This window comes from Eschrichtius robustus, chromosome X (genome assembly GCF_028021215.1).
Source record: "Eschrichtius robustus isolate mEscRob2 chromosome X, mEscRob2.pri, whole genome shotgun sequence".
Lineage (NCBI taxonomy): Eukaryota > Metazoa > Chordata > Mammalia > Artiodactyla > Eschrichtiidae > Eschrichtius > Eschrichtius robustus.
Window position 1 is genome coordinate 9,291,583 of NC_090845.1, and position 18,579 is coordinate 9,310,161.

General features: G+C 40.6%; 2 protein-coding genes across 10 annotated transcripts in view; one reads left to right on the plus strand and one right to left on the minus strand.

Moving 5' to 3' along the window:
* Positions 1-18,579, minus strand: part of ARHGAP6 (Rho GTPase activating protein 6) — a 489,264-nt gene that overhangs the window by 121,103 nt on the left and 349,582 nt on the right. The gene's annotated exons all lie outside the window — the stretch shown is intronic.
* On the plus strand, positions 12,951-17,849 carry AMELX (amelogenin X-linked). The gene is given in 5 exon segments (XM_068534076.1): positions 12,951-13,004; positions 15,728-15,775; positions 17,046-17,087; positions 17,151-17,195; positions 17,472-17,849. Coding segments are annotated over 5 exon segments (567 nt in total).

An 18,579-nucleotide genomic window follows, 5' to 3' on the forward strand; every position in this document is an offset into this window, starting at 1 on the left:
AAGATGGAGACCCCAGGCTAACCACGCCTCCTCACTTGTGAAATCTGGTTATAGCATCCAGGCACGCAATATGAAGGATCTGCGGTTTGGCTCCCTGCAGTTTCGGTTACCCACGGTCAACCACGGTCTTTTTCTTTTCCTTTGTGCTTAGTCTGGCTTCACTGGCTCACAGGGGGCCGCATACAGAGGCCTCACACCTGGCACCTGGTACCTCAGAGCAGAGTTTCTGGCGCAAAAGGCTGCAGTATAATTTTAAAGCTGAGTTAAGCAAAACTCTCTGAGAACCATTAATACACGTCTGTGGCTGTAGCAGAGAACATGCCAAATCCAAACTGATATACTTTTTGAATTATTGCCACCATGGTTCCAATGCTTCATAATGAAGGTGAAGACCACTGGCACATACCATTTTATTTTATTTTTTAAATAACAATTTCAATCTTTTTTAATACTCTGAAAAGTAGATGGTTTTTCCCACCGGATATTTTTTTGAACAATAATTTTACCTCAATAACTATTGTGCTCCTTTCCCGTATTTTTTTTTTTTAGATTCGCCAGCTGCATTTTTTTGGTGGGGGTGCTGCGTTGTGTCTCCGTTGCTGCGCACGGGCTTTCTCTAGTTGTGGCGAGCATGGGCTACTCTTGGTTGTGGTGTGAGGGCTTCTCATTGCAGTGGCTTCTGTCATTGTGGTGCACGGGCTCTAGGTGCATGGGCTTCAGTAGTTGCGGCATGCGGGCTCAGTAGTTGTGGCACGCAGGCTCTGTAGTTGTGGCTCACGGGCTTAGCTGCTCTGCGGCATGTGGGATCTTCCCAGACCAGGGATCAAACCCGTGTCCCTTGCACTGGCAGGCAGATTCTTAACCACTGCGCCACCAGGGAAGTCCCTCCTTTCCCCTATTTATCTCTTCACTATTTTCTAAAAGAAATCACAGAATTTTAGAACTCAGGGTTCATCATTCAGATCTTCAAGGACCCTGAAACAGTGGTTTTGCCACCACAGATGCTGGGTCCAGGCACCCACCCCACTTCTACACCTCTACACTCAGCTCAATTCTTAGGTAAGTGTAGATCTGTGGTTCTCGACTGGGAGCAATTTTGTTCCCCCTCTTCCACAGGGAACATATGGCCATGTCTGGAGACATTTTTGGTTGTCACAACTGGGGGAGGAGGTGTTACTGGCATCTAGTGGGTGGAGGCCAGGGATGCTGCTAACATCCTACAGTGCACAGCACAGTTCCCACAACAAAGAATGATCTAGTCCAAATGCCAAGAATGCTGACTCTGAGAAACCCTGCTGTAGAGGTTCTCAGAGATCCATTTTCCTACCACATATTGTATGATTCCATTTTTATGAAATGTCCAGAATAGACAAACCCATCGAGTCAGCAAGAAGATTGGTGGGTGTCTAGGGGTTAGGTGAAGGGAAATAGGGAGCAGCTGCTAATGAGTATGGGATTTCTTTTCAGGTGATGAAAATGTTCCGGAACTAGATTGTAGTGATGGTTACAAACTTTGTAAAGATACAAGAAAACATACTAAAACCCACTCAGTTGTACACTCTAAACAGGTGAACTTTATGATATGTAAATGATAGAGCAATAAGGTTATTAAAATTCTTTTTATAGACTTTTCATTAAGTTGTTTTTACTTCTGACTAAGCAAGAGCATTTTTGAATAGCTCTAGGTTTACCTGGAGAATATTCTGTGGCAACACTTTTTAAATGCAACCCTATATTTTATAGGCAAGACATTAAAGACTTTTCCTTTTTTAATTAATCTACTTCTAGATGTTCCCATAATGTCATTATTTGGTCTGGGGCCCTGAGATATACTGCATTCATCTGTGAGCTAAGAGGTCAGGAGGGCCTGGGACAGGGTAGGTACCCAGGGGTCTGGCCTCTGCTCCGGCTCTCATTGTGATGTAAAGGTGGCCAAGTCATCTGGCCACTTCCTGCTTCAACTTCCTCATTCCCGACGAACTTTCTTGTTAGACACCCAAGAAAGCAAGGATGGTGAGAGCAAATGCTCAGTGCTTTACAACTGCCAACTATACACAACTCACATTCCTTGCGCTGGTATCCAGGGTCTCTCTCTTCCCACCAGCCACCTGCATTACTATTTTTCGATCTAAAACCTCCACTCCTGCCCAGCTGGTCTCCTTCTGCACACCCAAACACGCTCTGCATTTTTCCATTTCTGTTCTTTCCAGTGACAAAGCCCTATGATGGAATAGCCTCTACATCTATCCAAATCCTTTGCATCCCCAAAGCCCAGACATCATTCTACCTTTTTTCCAAAGCCTCTGGTTCATGGTAAACGATAGCAGTTATTTTAGGTGACGAATTGTACATTTAATTGCTAAGAGCATGGAAGCACTACAACATGTCACCTCTGGGACCTCTTCTCGTACTACAGCCTTGACCTCATACCACGCCAGCACCCCTGGCTTCCCGCCAGTTCTCCCACATTCCAAGTACGCCTCCATGTTGGTGCCTCTGTGCTGGCCCTTACCCTAGAGATGCTCAGGTTTTGTTTAAAACCAACCACCCTACTGAAACTTGCAACTCAGCACTTCTAATGCCCCTTAGCCAGCTCTCTTTTCCTTTTCCTTAGCCTTTCTCACCTTTTTAAAAAAGATCTCTAATAGTATTTTATTTTATTTTTTATACATCTTTATTGGAGTATAATTGCTTCACAATGCTGTGTTAGCTTCTGCTGTACAACAAAGTGAATCAGCCATATGCATACATATATCCCCATGTCCCCTCCCTCTTGAGCCTCCCTCCCACCCTCCCTATCCCACCCTTCTAGGTGGTCACAAAGCACCGAGCTGACCTCCCTGTGCTATGCTGCTGCTTCCCACTAGCTATCTATTTGACATTTGGTAGTGTATATACGTTGATGCTTCTCTCACTTTGCCCCAGCTTCCCCCTCCCCTCCCCGTGTCCTCAAGTCCATTCTCTATGTCTGTGTATTTATTCCTGCCCTGCCACTAGGTTCATCAGTACCATTTTTTTTTTTAGATTCCATATATCACCTTTTAACATATCATTTATTTATCATACCTATTGTTCATAGTTGCTCTCTGCGAGCTTGTGAACAGGGATCTCTGTCTTTTACTCACTGATACACTCCGTGAACGTAGAACATGCCTGGCATGTGGAAAGTAACCAATAATTATTTAAACATGTAAAATGCTAGAACATCAGATGGCACTTAATAAACTTTAGTTTCATCATCATAATTGTCATCATCATCAACTGTATCATCATGGGGCAACTCTTGTACTATTATTCCATACCACTGCACTGTCTTTAACCTTTCCTGTTTCTATATTTTATATAATGTATAAAGATGGTAAGCTTCTGAGGTTAGAGACCAATGACGTGTATATATTTTTGATATGTCGTTTTTTAGATTGAGATATAATTCACCTGCCGTAAAATTCACCATTTTAAAATTTACAATTGAGGGGCTTTTAGTAGAGTCACATGGTTGTGCAACTATCACCACTAATTTAATTCCAGAACATTTCCATCATCCTCTCCAAAAAAACCCCAAACCCATTAGGAGTCACTCCCTATTTCTCTCTGCCCCACCTCCTGGCAACCATGAATTTAATTTCTGTCTCTATGGATTTGCCTATTCTAGGCATTTCTGAAATGGAATCATACAATACATGGTCTTTTGTGTCTGGCTTTTTTCACTTAGCATAATGCTCTCAAGGTTCATCCACGTTGTAGGGTGTGCCAGTACTTCATTCCTTTTTATGGCTGAATAATATTGCATTGTATGGATAACACGCCATATATTTATATGTGTGCTATGCTTTGGATATTACAGATACTCAATAAATATTTTATCCCAATGATTTAAAAATTTTGGAGATATATGGCATGCTACTGAGAAGAGACTTAGCACATGACTATGATTCTCCTAAGAGCACAATGATGATGAAGATGATGCACTAGGTAATATAAAAAAGAGAGATTTTATGATTCTCAAGCTATTTTAGCACTATACTGGGGAAAATGTCATCTATAATTAGAACAAACTTGCACTCACTCCATAGAATTCTGTGACAGGTGACTGCATCTCTTTAATTTCATTTCAAGTAAAAATTCCTATGATAAAATGGATGTGAGTAGAATTGAATTAACTTCTGGTATTCCTGCTAATTTATTTCCTCAGAGTTATATCAACTTCAGATCTAGTTAATACTCCAAACAGACATACCATTCATGATGTGACTTTTTAAATAGAGGTTTGGAAATAATTCTCAACTACTATCACTGAATTTTATATAATTTAGGGATGTGATGAAGAGAATACTAGCTGAAAGGCTGCTCAGGGCGCTGTCCATGTTCAAAGGGCCATGAGCTAAAACAATAACTGGAATGGATAACAGGAATGACAACACAGCCAGAACTGGGGACATCGCCCGTACTTAGGTCTTACCATATATTTCTTGTTCCCTGTAGAATTAGTAGATGATGTTAAAATAGTATTCTGACATTTTACATTCATGTCCCTGTGGGTAATTCCTTAAGAGATGAAGATGAAAGGTATGCAACTAAACTGTAACAATATAAGAATTTTCTGTCCAAGAACAATAGAAGAAATTCTGCATATCAAATATGTGAGAACAATCGTTTCCAACCTTTTGGGTGGTGAACTATTTCCTTTGTTTCTTTAAATTTGCTCTCTTTCCTCCTTGAGCAATTACTAAAATCGTCACTCTTAATATTGGAAATCATGCTAGGAAGAGTCAAATGTATGCTGAAGACATTACTAGCTTCCCCTTAATGGTGTTTCCCCATTTTCCAGGCAGTAAGGTAAGTGTACAAGAGTCAAGAACGTTTGCTCAGGGGTCAATGGCCCAACCACGATTCTAACCTATGCTGTCCTTTGCCAAAGACAAGTTCTCTCCACCACAGCATATTGCTTTTGTTTGAAAACTACCAGTCTGTGTATGTGTACATTGAATCCCATTAGGAAAGTGCAACTTACTTTGGTGTATTATATTTTGCTCAATAAGCAGAAGTAAAAACGCTTGTTCTTACATTACTGTGTTACCTCTGTTAACACAGACGTAACATTTTCACTCCCGACAGTTACCAGTTAATTATAACCCAAACAACATACTATCCATCTACATATAATTTCCCTTATTGAAAATTGCTCCACCAGACACTTAGCAAATGCTTACAGACCTTTCAAATTACAAGCTGTATGAGCTCTCTCTATGAATGCTTATACTATTCAGATATTTTTTAACAATGATCTAAAAGGGAGCCTGTCACTTTCTAAAAATCATTTTGTTTGTCTTTGATTTTTATGTTCAGCTTTTTCCCCCCTGAGAATGAACATTAAATAAACCTAGGGCCTACAGAAGATCCAGCACTATCACTCATCACTTTCACTGAACATGAAGGAGAAATATTATGCCCTAAACTTCTTTTATCTCCCCTGCATTTGTTCCATTCACCAATTATTTAAAAGAAATAAAATCTTGGTTTCCCAGAGGCTTTCAGGAATGAGTCCCTTAGATAACTCTTTTACTTTTTTGGTGAATATCTCCCCAAATGGAGATAGGGAGAGGGAGGGAGGGAGAAAAACAGGAAAGAGAAGGAGGGGAAGGAGAAGGAGATGGAGGAAGGACAGGAGGGAGGACGAGGAGAATCATTTCAGAGCGAGAGGACTGTAAAAATCTATTGTTTCCACTTAACCATGTATCACAAACATCTTTCCATGCCAACAAATACAGATTGATACCCTTTATATGTGCCGTAGTTGATTTGAAGCGGTCCCCTATTGGTAGACATTTCGTTTTAGATGTTAGTTCATCAACACTTCTATCTACTTTATACTGTCCTTGGAAACAGCAGGCACTGCCTATAATCTAATCTTTCCCTGATGACTCGGTGTGTACGTATCCGTTAAGGTACAATCACTGCAGAAGCAGAAAGTACAGGACATTAGGCTGAAAGACTGAAGTGGGTCTATATACAATTAATATGCCCCTTCCCAGTCCAGCCAAAGAACTACTGGAATACTCTAGAGGGCCCGCCTTTCCCATAGGCCCCACGTCTTTTGGTGTCAGTGCTCTCCCTTTCCTCCCTCCTCACCCCTTTCTCCGCCACAAACCCAGACATAGGCAGAGAGTGTGTTAGTCTCCTGAAGGTGAGAAGGAAGATTTGTTCCAACGCCCACTCCCAGCATTCTCCACCCCAACTCCAAGTGGAGCTTTCTTTTAGAACCTGTGAGCAGTTTGAGAACCGGGTCACTGTCTTATTCATCTTTGTACTCCAGCACCAATGACTGTGCTAGGCACATACTAAGTGCTCGATAATGGCTGTTTAAGTTAGATCACAGTTTTGGCCTTTAAGGGATATGTTCAGAGCTTATGACCCTAGGACCATCTCCCTTTACTGCATAGCTGTTTTATTTCCTACTGCTTCAAAAATGTTTCCTTTTTTCTTTTCAGAACTCTTGCGGCTTGCTTTGATCACCATCTTGAATACCAGCACAATGCATTTCCTCTTCTTATATGTGCCTTTCTTCTCTCTGGTCCCTTACCTCCATTACTGCTTTTCTTACGCTTTTTATTCCAAGTCTACTCACTTATTAAATGTTGTTAGCCAGTAGAAGATTCCTCTTTTTTCCCCATAGCTTCAAACGACCCGCCATAAACCATAGTTAATTCCAGCATATTCTGGAATATGTACTGATGGTTTGCAATCAATAAAGTACGTGAATGTGGGTGAGAGAGGTTTTTTTTGTTATTATTCTTTTCAAATTACACCTTGGGCTGAAGCCTAAGAAGCTAATAATAATAATAAAACTTTATTATATTAAGCAAATAAACTCAGTCCCAAATAAGGAAAAAATCAATGTTATCTATTACAGTATACTTGCTTGTAATATATTACAATTTGAACTAACAGGTCAGAGCCAAATGTAGTAACGATTTTATGATAATAGATTCTAAACCTTTTACAGCATCTCCCTTTTTAGGTCCTTATCAGAGGCTATCTGTATGAAAGTCCAAAGTCCATTGACAGCAATGCTGAGTTATCTTAGCTGTTTAAAAGGCCCATCTAAATCACTGCAAGATTTCTTTGTCTAGGGAGAGTCCACATAGATCAAGCACATTTTTAATATTTTCATTATGTCATGGATAACTTCTCTATATTTTCATCAATTAATTGGCACATTTATCCAGCACCTACTTTGTAAAAGAGATTTTTCTAGGTACCAAAGAGCTCCCAAGGAAGTATAAGACACAATACCTTCCCTCTTGCGCAAGAGGGAGGAGATATGGGGACATATGTATAAGTATAGCTGATTCACTTTGTTATAAAGCAGAAACTAACACACCATTGTAAAGCAATTATACTCCAATAAAGATGTTAAAAAAAAAAAAAAAAGACACAATACCTGACTTCCAAAGGTTGCAAAGGGAAGTCAGTGTGTTTATTGGAATCAATTGGTGGTGGTGTCCCTGAGTTCAGAAAAGGGTACAATTCCACTCCAGCAAAACAAACAAAACAACCATCTTGGAGAATGATATTTTCTTCTAAGTAAACGTCTACAGAAGAAACATTTAAAAGCCGACTTTGGTTCCAACTACTTAAGAAAACCTACTCCTAAAATTGTTCCAGAACACTAGATAGTCGTAGACCTGCTTTAAAAGAAGATTCAAGAGTTGAGCTCCTATAGATGATAAGAAAGGCTCCTGGAACTCATAACACCTCACTTATTCAAAGATCACCCACATGTCTCGACCACCGCTAAAAACCAGGAAGTTGAGCAAAGGGGGAAAAGCCCAAAACAAAACAAAACATCCTCTCAGCATTCGAAAACCAAGGCCACAAGACTGAAATTTTTGAGCTTTTCTCAAAAGTGAGCCTCCCAGGCTACCTCTGCTTAGAGCATCCCTTTACTTACAGTCCACACATACTTCTAACAAGTTTGGGCACGTGATTTTCCAGCGCACTGTAAATCAGAAGCAGCAGATTAGAAGGGGAGAAGTTGCTAGCATAAGCAATGTGAGAACAGCAAAATGTGATGGGTTGTAAGTCAAGAAAAAGAATAACTACTACCAAAAAAATGGGCAAAAGAACTTATTAAAAAATTATAAAGCACCACATAAAAATTTTCTATATGTATAAAATTTGTTGTTGTTGAGTGCCTACTTTTTGTCTGAGGCCAGGCATTGCAGGAGGTGAAGACATTTAAAATATGCTTCCTCTCAGAGCTCAAGGGTGCTTTGGCTCTTGACTACCATGGCTTCTCTTTATTAAAAGTAGTTGATTGGGACACAGCGAGGAGGTGTTACAGCTGTAGGTTCGATTCTAGCTGCCTGGAATTAACCTATACTTTCCTCATCTCTGACCACTGGCAGGCAGGGACCATCTGGTTCTTGATTTGTGCTAAAATCCCAGCCTGAGGTCCTTCCACATGAATTGCATGTTTTGCAGCCCTGCTTGATCCTACAGGAATCAGGAGGGAGTTAGAGCAGCTGTTTCTGGGCCAGAAGGTGTCTGAAGGTAATATTTTTATAACCCTTTCTTGGACCTTCCTTCTTCCCATTAAGCAAGAATGGGAACCTATAATTCATAAGGGCATTTCTTCACTCATCATTTTGGAGAAAAGCTTTTAGAAACAGCAATAAAATCATGCATGTATTTGTCTCCTAAGTAACACAAATGGTCTTAGGTTCTTAAGTATTCAACATATGTATTTGAAATGAATGCATAAGTGAACAAAGACACATTCTGGGGTCATTCTGCCACAGATATTCCAGAGATACTGCCATAGAGGAAAACATTTTATTCTTGTGATCCATTTTTAAAATAGTGATTTAAAAAAAAAGAAAATATTTGAGGTCAAAGAGTAAGGAAAACAATAACACAAATACTATGGAAATGTTATAGCCTCTACACAACAAAATAAGTAGTCAATCTAGTAAATTCTGTTTTATGAAGTCAACTTACTCATAAATGAAACAATTGCTTATAGGAAAACAATTTCAATTGAATTTTTCCCCCCAAAACATTGACTAACTTTTAAATTGTATATGTGGGACCTACATAAGTGGAAGAGATTTCAAGCACAGAGATCCATATTTTAGTACCTTGTGACTCGGGATATGCAGTGGGGGAAAATAAATAGAAAGAACCCCATCATTTCTATTGTATTTGCCATCACACTGAACAACTGCCCATAGTGAGTTGGCAATGACTCACTATCCAATGGACCAGAGAAATTAATGCCATAACAAAGGATCATTTCGTTGATCCTTGTGGCCAAATATACGACACTCTCTCATTGTCGAAAGGTAAGGCAAAGTAATGAGGTGAATTTTGTAAAACCACAACACCACTATTAGTTCACCAATGACTTGTCCTTAATCTTTTCAGGCACTTCAATATATGTAGTTAAATAAAATAGGGCAAAAGATTGCAAAAACATATAATATGATCTACATTTTCCTTCCTCTCCCTCCTACTCTCCCTTACCTCCTTGCTGTGCACCCCCCAACCTCTTCTCCCTCCAAGTAAGCGGAGAGCAATTCTCCTAAAATCCATTTTGCAAGTTCATTCAAAAGGAATCCTTCTTGCCTTTGATATACAATAAATACACCCGTAAATAAATGCAAACTATGGACACAATTGGATTTTAGGACCATATTCTATGTTCCCTTTCATTCATACACTTTGCATGTCATCAACTTCCACTTTCTTTTTTGTAATTTCTCTCTCTCTCTCTGATTGAAAGGTCTACCTTACTTTCTTCACGATGGCTATTCATTCCCTACTAATTCATCCTCAAAGATCACCTTAGAATCTTATTTGTTAGCATTTTTTAAACATTAACCGTGTGCCAAGTGATGGGGTTGGGGAAGGTGATAATTTTCCATTCCCCCCAGAGATGTCTCTCATCCAGTTTTCACACTAATCCTCTTAGGTAGGTTCTATAATTACCTTCATTTTACTGATGAGAAAACTGAGGCTCAGATAGGCTTAGTATCTTGTCAATGGTCCCTAAACCCTCAGTGAAGCTGGGTTCAGGACCCACATAATTCTAACCTCCAGCTCTTAATAATACTACATTGCCTTTCATGGATATTTTCTCCTTGAATTTAATTCAGCCAATGTGGAGCATCAATAACAGAATATATGTACATGAACAAACTTTAAAAATATTACTTAAATAGTCAAAAAGTTCCAGCTATACTGCCAATAGTATCTGGGTATGTAATGAGTATTTCTTCTACTGACCTAATATTGATAGACTACTCATCAGCTACCTCTTATCACTGGTCACAAACTTTGCTTTTTAATTGATCATATTTTAGAAAAAAATAAAAAATCCATATGCTTTACTAAGGTAGAAGTGTCAAAGAATTTAACAGCTAGATCGGAGGTCCTCTTAGAGAGAGCAGGGTTTTGGTTTGTTGTTCAGGCAAAGGAGAGGCTGCTGAGAACATGGGGACAAGACAACAAAAGGGACAGCAAGGAGACTCTGAAAAAAAAAAAGAGAGTAGAATTCGGACTTGCTTATTAGAGAATGTGGGGTTGTGCCAGAAGGGTGCGGGGCTAAGAAAGGTCATCATACTCAGAGAGGCTGAGCTGCTATGTGGGGTGTGGGAGCCAGGGCAATGTTTCCTGTGATACACATTTGTTGGCAGGAATCAAAATACATTTTTAAGTGTGTGGGGTGGTATGTGATATGTTCCTTGCCTTGTCTTTCTGATCATGAGTAAAAGTTTGGTTACTGTGATAACCTTGAGTTCATGGGTGCTTGGATGGCAGATGGGTTGCAGGATGGGGCCAAGGAGAAGGGACTTTATCCTCTTTCGGTGGACACCAGAATGGTGATAAAGGAATAATCACAGGGAATGAGAAAATACCTTCAATGCAAGTAGAAAATAGAGCAGTGGTGATCCTGAAATTATAATCCCTCAGAGAATTATTGGCAAGAGCTTTGGGATTTTACCAGAATGGGGATTTGAATCAATTTATCCTGATCTGAGGGCTAGGGAACCCTAGAGAACACTTTGATTACACTTTAGAAACTCAACCATCTAACATATTTTTGGTAAAGAACAAGGTTATGTTTGTTAGAACCAGGAACATACAGCCTTACATTTGATCACAGCTTCTAAAAGTCATGATGCAGGGATTTTTAGTTATACTCAACACATTTTTCTTTCAGAAACCTGATTGGCTGTTCTAGATGCCATGAATGGTATATAATGAGCTCTTAGTTGGAAGAAATCTAAAGGATCAAGCATCCCTGAGTTTCAGAAAGAAACTTACTCTGAGTACGTGTATTCAAAGGTATGTGGATTTTATTCATAATTTGGTATCCTTTCTATCATACTTATGCTTTTTCTGCATTTCATGTTCAAAAGATGCCAATTAGACTCTGATTACTTAAATGAACTGTATTACTTTCTAATGCAGCAAAATGTTTGCCTATATTTCTTTAAATTTTAGGTCCAGAATCCCAAAGCACTTTTCAGGGCCAAATTTCACAGCAAAATATTTATTTTAATTACTTATCAATTAAGGTAAAAATAATTTTTCACAGGCTGTGATCCATTTCTTGGAAAAACATTTCATTTAATTCCATCAAATAGAACCATCAACTGAATGATTTTTTTCATTAATTCAAATTTTAAAAAACAGATTTAGGAGGTAAAAATGTCAGTGTACTTCTCATAGCCAGCATTATTACACTTGATATTCTCTTCCTGTGCAAAATTTAAGGCCTTTCTTCTGACAGTTCTCAAAGTTAGTCAATAATTTACACCACTAAGCAATGTATTTTAGGATGGCTTATTTTGCTTCATGTTCCAAGGGTCTTATTTGCGGAATAATTACAGTGCAGTGTCACACAAAAGGAAGATGTCAGTAACTAAATATGGAATCTTTCAAATAAAAGTCATGCAATATTCATGGAATAATCACAGAATATTAGCACCGTCCCCTCCCTTCCATTCAACCACATCTTTTGCTCCACATCTGGAGCTCAGGGGTATGTTACCTGAGGGTCTTGCCTGAAGTCCTATGGGTCAGAACACCTGAAACTAAATTCCACTCCTTCTTTATTCTATTTTCTCAGATGATTGGTCTTTGTTTTTAACAGTAGCAGTGCTCAGGTGGGCGGTACCAAAAAACATTTCTGTGCCTCCTGGTTCTAAAACTATCAGATACTGTGCACCTTGATGATCTCCTCAACTTTTAGAGCCAACTCTATTCTTTTAATCATTAATTATAAGCTACATTTAGCTTCTATGACTCTACAGGCTATATAGGTATAGGAAAATGGTATGCAAAGTCGTGTAATGATAGATTATTTATGTCCCTACAACTTGTTCAGCTCTCAACCTAAATGAAAAGCATCTTTATTACCACTGTAACTCCAGAAACAATAAAATGGGTTCAGAACTGGAAATCATATAGGAATGAAGTAACCTCACAAGGAATGGTCCTATCCTTTTTACTAGCAACAGACTAATATGGGTTATGTGGGTTTTATGAAGCATCAATTATGTCCATATTTGAGAAGAGATAAGAAAAGTGGGGGGCTTCCCTGGTGGCGCAGTGGTTGAGAATCTGCCTGCCAGTGCAGAGGATACGGGTTCGAGCCCTGGTCTGGGAGGATCCCATATGCCGCGGAGCAACTGGGCCCGTGAGCCACAATTACTGAGCCTGCGCGTCTGGAGCCTGTGCTCCGCAACAAGAGAGGCCACGATAATGAGAGGCCCGCGCACCGCGATGAAGAGTGGCCCCCGCTTGCCGCAACTAGAGAAAGCCCTCACACAGAAACGAGGACCCAACACAGCCATAAAAATAAATAAATAAATAAACCCAAAGTTTAAAAGAAAAAAAAAAAGAAAAGTGGGTGTTGACTTATATTTCAGGGCCATCAAGAAATGGGGACCTGGATTTTGTTTGCCTGCCTCCTGGGAGCAGCCTTCTCTATGCCCGTGAGTAAAACACCCCCTTCATAAGTCAATGTCCAATTTCACAAGCTTGGAAATAAAAGTCTGCCCCACACTTGGTAAACGTTAGGGTTTAAAACAGTACAAGATCAGATATCCTCAAATGTCTCTGTGTTTAAGAAACACTATGAAGAACTTGTTATTAAAAAAATGGATTCCCGGGCTTCCCTGGTGGCGCAGTGGTTGAGAATCTGCCTGCCAGTGCAGAGGACAGGGGTTCGGGCCCTGGTCTGGGAGGATCCCACATGCCGCGGAGCAACTGGGCCCGTGGGCCACAATTGCTGAGCCTGCGCGTCTGGAGCCTGTGCTCCGCAATGAGGGAGGCTGCGATGGTGAGAGGCCCGCGCACCGTGATGAAGAGTGGCCCCCGCTTGCCACAACTGGGGAAAGCCCTGGCGCAGAAACGAAGACCCAGCACAGCCATAAAAATAAATAAATAAATAAATTAAAAAAAAAAAAAAAAAGGATTCCCAGATGCCAAAGATTCTGATTCAGTACAGCTGGGGTGGCGACCAGGACTCTGCATTTTAACAAGCACCCCAGGAGATTCTAATGGGACAGTCAGCTTGTAAATAACATCACCCATCTCTAGATGGAGGAAACTTTTGCAAGGGACCCTTGAAAGGCCTCCAGAGAAAGTACTTAATCGGCCTTAGGCGAATATTACAAAAATGTCAGTTTTCTCTAAAACCCAATTTCTCACAAGAGTCCAAATATTTTTCGTGCTCTCCGAACTCCACTGCCGTTGTCCTTCAGGGGGTAAGATTTTGTGTTAGGAATTCCTTTCTTCACCCACCTCCCTGTTCTGAGAGGCCTCGTCCTTTTGGGTGCACCTGTTAAGCATATGACTTCCGTGTGGTTGTCTGGAATCCAACCTATGCTCAATACATATGGATATATTTTACATTCAAATGTACCAAGGACCAGGAAGTCTGACCAATTCTCTCTAAACACAGACACAGAAGAGGTTAGGTCACATGCAGGCAAGGCAGGATCCATCTGCTTTTCGGTGGCCTAAAGAGCAGTTGATACAACCAGAAGCCAGCAAAGCTTGAATATCTACTTCCTCTCTTCCTCTCTCACCCATAAGACCAAGATTCTGTGCTCTGTCTTCCTGAAATCCTACACTGTGGCAATTCCTAGTCCCCTGAGGGCCTCTGAATTACAAATTCAGTCTCTTTTCCACTCCTCAGTTCAACACCCCTATTCTCTGAGGGCTTATATCAAGAAGATAGAGGAAAGGCAGTTAACTAAAACTAAAATAATTCACATTCAGATGAGAGGAATAAATCCTCTTATGAAATATGAGCATTTCAAGAGAATAGAGCCTTAATCAACTCGCTGCCTGAGGGGGGATGATCTGCATGATTCTCCCTCCTCTCCCTCTCCCACACTCCAGGGCCAGCCAGAATTCCACAATGCAGGCATCAATTACTTGGCCTCCACTTTTGAAAAGACAGAGAGTCCTGGTTTAGAGAATTATTCAGGTTGTTCTTTATTTTGAGCTTTAAAATTTTTCTGCCATAGAAACATTGACAGAATAATAAAAAGAAGACAGAATAATAAAAAGAATCGGCCCAAACTTCATAAATCAACTCTTTCATTTTCCATGGGATTTATAATGTTTCCACTTTACCACACCCATCTTGTTTTCACATTCATCGATAATTCGCACTTAGTTGTTTTGCTGTTGTTGACGTGCTATTTACTTTGCATGCCAATTATGAGTAATCTCGTTGGTACTTAAGCACTTATCCACCTCCTGATCTATAAGGAAAGGTTTGTGAGACAATTCTCTTCTTGCTGGTATTTTGTAATTGTGTAAGAGAAACATATCATTCTTCCCAACATGGAGTGAGTCTTGAGAAATGGAATATTGCCTGCCATATCAGTAAACAAAGGATGTCACAATCCTCAGGGATAGCAGCCAGGTGAGCTGGAGAGCCCTGAGGGAACTCAGGAAGGAAAGAATACCTGCCATCTAGCAGCCATCAGACTGCAGCCACTCCCCGCGGTGAGCCCTGAGGAAACTCAGGGTATGAAAACACAGGATACTGGCCCCAGCTAGCTGAGGTGCATATCAAAGGAAGGATTTAAGTGAGCCCAGACTCTTGCATCTTCCCATACATAGAAAAGCGCTAAATTCCTTAACTTGAGATATCTGGTTTTCGTTAATTAACAATAATCTTTTGACGTTCAGACTACCTGCCCTTTGTTGCAAAACTTCTATATATCCTGGCTCCTCCTCGCCTCCTCGGAGCAGTTTTCTCAGGGTTACTTGAGATGCTGCCTCCTGGGCTTGAAGTCCTAAAAATTTCTGCCGAATACAACAGAACTCTCAACTTTTAGATTGTGAATATATTTTTAGTCGACAGTTTCATCAAGAAATGAAATGATGGGTGGGGTAGAGTAGGATTAATTGACAACATGGACGGAGGGGTGTCTGAAGATCACTGGAGGATAAATGTGTGCTGGTTTCTGCTCCCAGGTCATTTAGCTGTTCTGGACCTCTTTAAAATAAGAGGGCTCCTCTCCTACACAGCGTACATGTTCACACTAAAAGTAGACCTCAAATATATTCTGCACTATGTAGATTTTTAAAAAGTAGCTTCAGTCTCTCTTAATGTGAAAATTGCATATTCTCTCTCTCCTTCTTTCTCTCCCTCTCCCTCATTCTTTATCTTCTCCTTTCCCCCTCCCTATAAAAGCTACCACCTCATCCTGGGCACCCTGGTTATATCAACTTCAGCTATGAGGTAATTTTTCTCTTTTCTAATTTTGACCATTGTTTGAGTTAACAATGCCCTGGGCTCTGTAAAGAATAGTGTGTTGATTCTTCATTCAAGATGTTTCTCAGTACCACTTTTTCAGTTCTCGCTACCAGCTTCCTGGTTTAAGCCCTGATGGGTCACCTCAAGCTTGCATTGCCCCAGAACACTCCTACCTGGCCTCTCTGACTCAGTTTCTCCTCTTATATGGCTATAAAATGTATCCATCATGAACTACCACTCAGGGGAACTGCACAGTAAGGCAGAAATGAACTCTGGCTGAACAGCTTTGTTCTATCCCAGCCTGTGAAACATGGGGAATCAGGTGAGATGTTATATAAGATCCTTTCCAGCTGGAAAACTCCTGCTTCTAAGATGTTCATACTCTATGCATCTCCCTCGTTTGTCTTTACTGAAATATTAGTGACCAAGTGGTCTGTGAGACATTCTGTAGAGCAATGGAAAGCATGAGATTTCTGGAAATCGGGTTTGAGGCTCTCCTCAACCCCATACTAAGCATGTGACCTTGGGCAAATCATTTTCTCTCTCTAGAACTTTAGTTTCCTCATCTGGAAAGGGGAAATAAGAATAATACCCACACTTCAAAATGTTGTTTGGGGAGCAAAATAATTAAGCAATATAAAAGGCGCTTTGTTAAGTATAACTTGAACAAGGTTAAGAATTGTTCGTTGTCCTGATATCAAATGTTGTACACGAAGGAGTCCCCGGACCTGACGTGAACCGAATACATACTGTTTAGAAAGGAAGGAAACTCTTCCTTCTTTCATAGGTTCAAATGACAACCCATGAGTTTGTTTACTCATACAAACTGAGGGAAAGTGTCAAAAAAAATTTGAGGCAAGATTTTCTGTTAAACCTTAAAAGGTTGACATATTTGACCTGAAAACCTGTGTTTTCTAGGATGAGGGACAGTGTTTCTGCCTCCTTTCTCTTTTTCATTGTGACACCAAGTCAAAAAAGTATATAATTAATGTTATATCACGTTAATTTTCCGTTTTGTTTTTCTCTTGCAAAGAACAGCAGGAGCCGGGGAACTAAACAGACTTACGACTTTTGTAACCTCTGTCAAGCTCAGGAACCTCTTTAACTCTCCCTGACCTCGTCTGTAAAAGTGAGGGGGATGATACTTGCCTCGGAGTAGGTGGGAAAACATGAAAAATGTGTGCCATGGACGTAAGGTAGAGCCTCACACATAGGGAGCACCTGACAAATGTTTACCTTACTCTTTCTTCCATAGAGCTCATATTTTCAGGTTGTCCGTATTGACGGGACTGCATCAGTGAGTGTATGTTTCAGGTAACTAAATTAAAACAAATGTGTTCTAATGTCTCTTTCTCCTAAGGTGCTTACCCCTCTGAAGTGGTAGCAGAACATAATAAGACACCCGGTACGTAGATGTTTTTTTTTTGTTCTTTGTTCCCTTAAGATATTAAGCATGCATTTCAATTCCCTTTTAAGTGAGGTAACATATCTATGCCACATATAGACACTAATGGGAAGTCTACTTTGTAAAGGGTCATATCTGTATACACAGTTAGAAATTCTCGCACAGGAAAAAATGAATAAATACTAACAGTGTCATAATGACAAAGAAAACACTGCTACTTCTCCGGCTGGAAGTCAGTGGGGCTGATGGTAAACCCGACTCTTTGTTTCTCACCAGTACCCGTCCTACGGTTACGAACCCATGGGTGGCCGGCTGCACCACCAAATCATTCCCGTGGTGTCCCAGCAGGCTGCCCTGCCGCCTCATCACCACTTCCCCATGGTGCCAGCCCAGCAGCCCGCGGTCCCCCAGCAAACCATGGTGCCAGTTCCTGGCCAGCACTCCACGACTCCAAGCCAACCCCACCAGCCACACCTCCCTGCGCCCGCCCAGCAGCCCGTCCAGCCGCAGCCTCACCCGCCCCTGCTGCCCCAGCCGCCTCTGCCTCCGATGTTCCCCATGCAGCCCCTGCCCCCCATGCTTCTTGACCTGCCTCCGGAGGCTTGGCCAGCAACAGACAAGACCAAGCGGGAGGAAGTGGTGAGTACACCGTGAAGTCGCCGCAACACCTATGAGAATGGTAAAGCGAGACTAGCCCCCAGAGTTCTCAATTCCCACACAATCCAAGGCCTAGAGTTTCAGTAGCAACAGTTCGATGATTCTATTAGACCAAGCCTGTACTGTAAGTTTCTATTATAAATGAGTTTATCTACATGGCTTAGTAATTAAAGACCGGAGCTTTCGCGGTGGGTTTAAATTCTATAACTACTTTGAATTCCTACCAGAATATATATTATTGAAACCTGTTAATTTTAAGGACAACACTATAAGGGAATATTAGTTCTCTTTATCTTTCAAAGGTTTGACCAGCAACAATAGGCTAGAATGGCACTGAAGATTTTTAAAAAGGGTAATTTTTGACAGTGAGGGGATGCAAATATTTGAACAGGTAGGTGGGAAATCTCTTTAAAAACCTAAAAGAAGACTACTTGTCTAAAGTGGTTTTTAATCCAACCTGGAGGAAGCTAAACTAGACACATTGCTAGATTCCATTTTCAGTGCTGGGATTCTATAGATTAAGCTTTTAGCAAGAAGTCTTCACAGTTAAGCACAAAATATCCTTTCATTACAGAAAGCTCTTCCAAATGAGTGGGAAATAGTCAATAAAATAAGTGACCATTATCCGTATATATAAACCCTTACTTCTGTGTATATGAGATTATATAATTCTACTGCATGTATGAATTCAAATGTAATTCCAAGTTATAAATGCTATCGATGATCT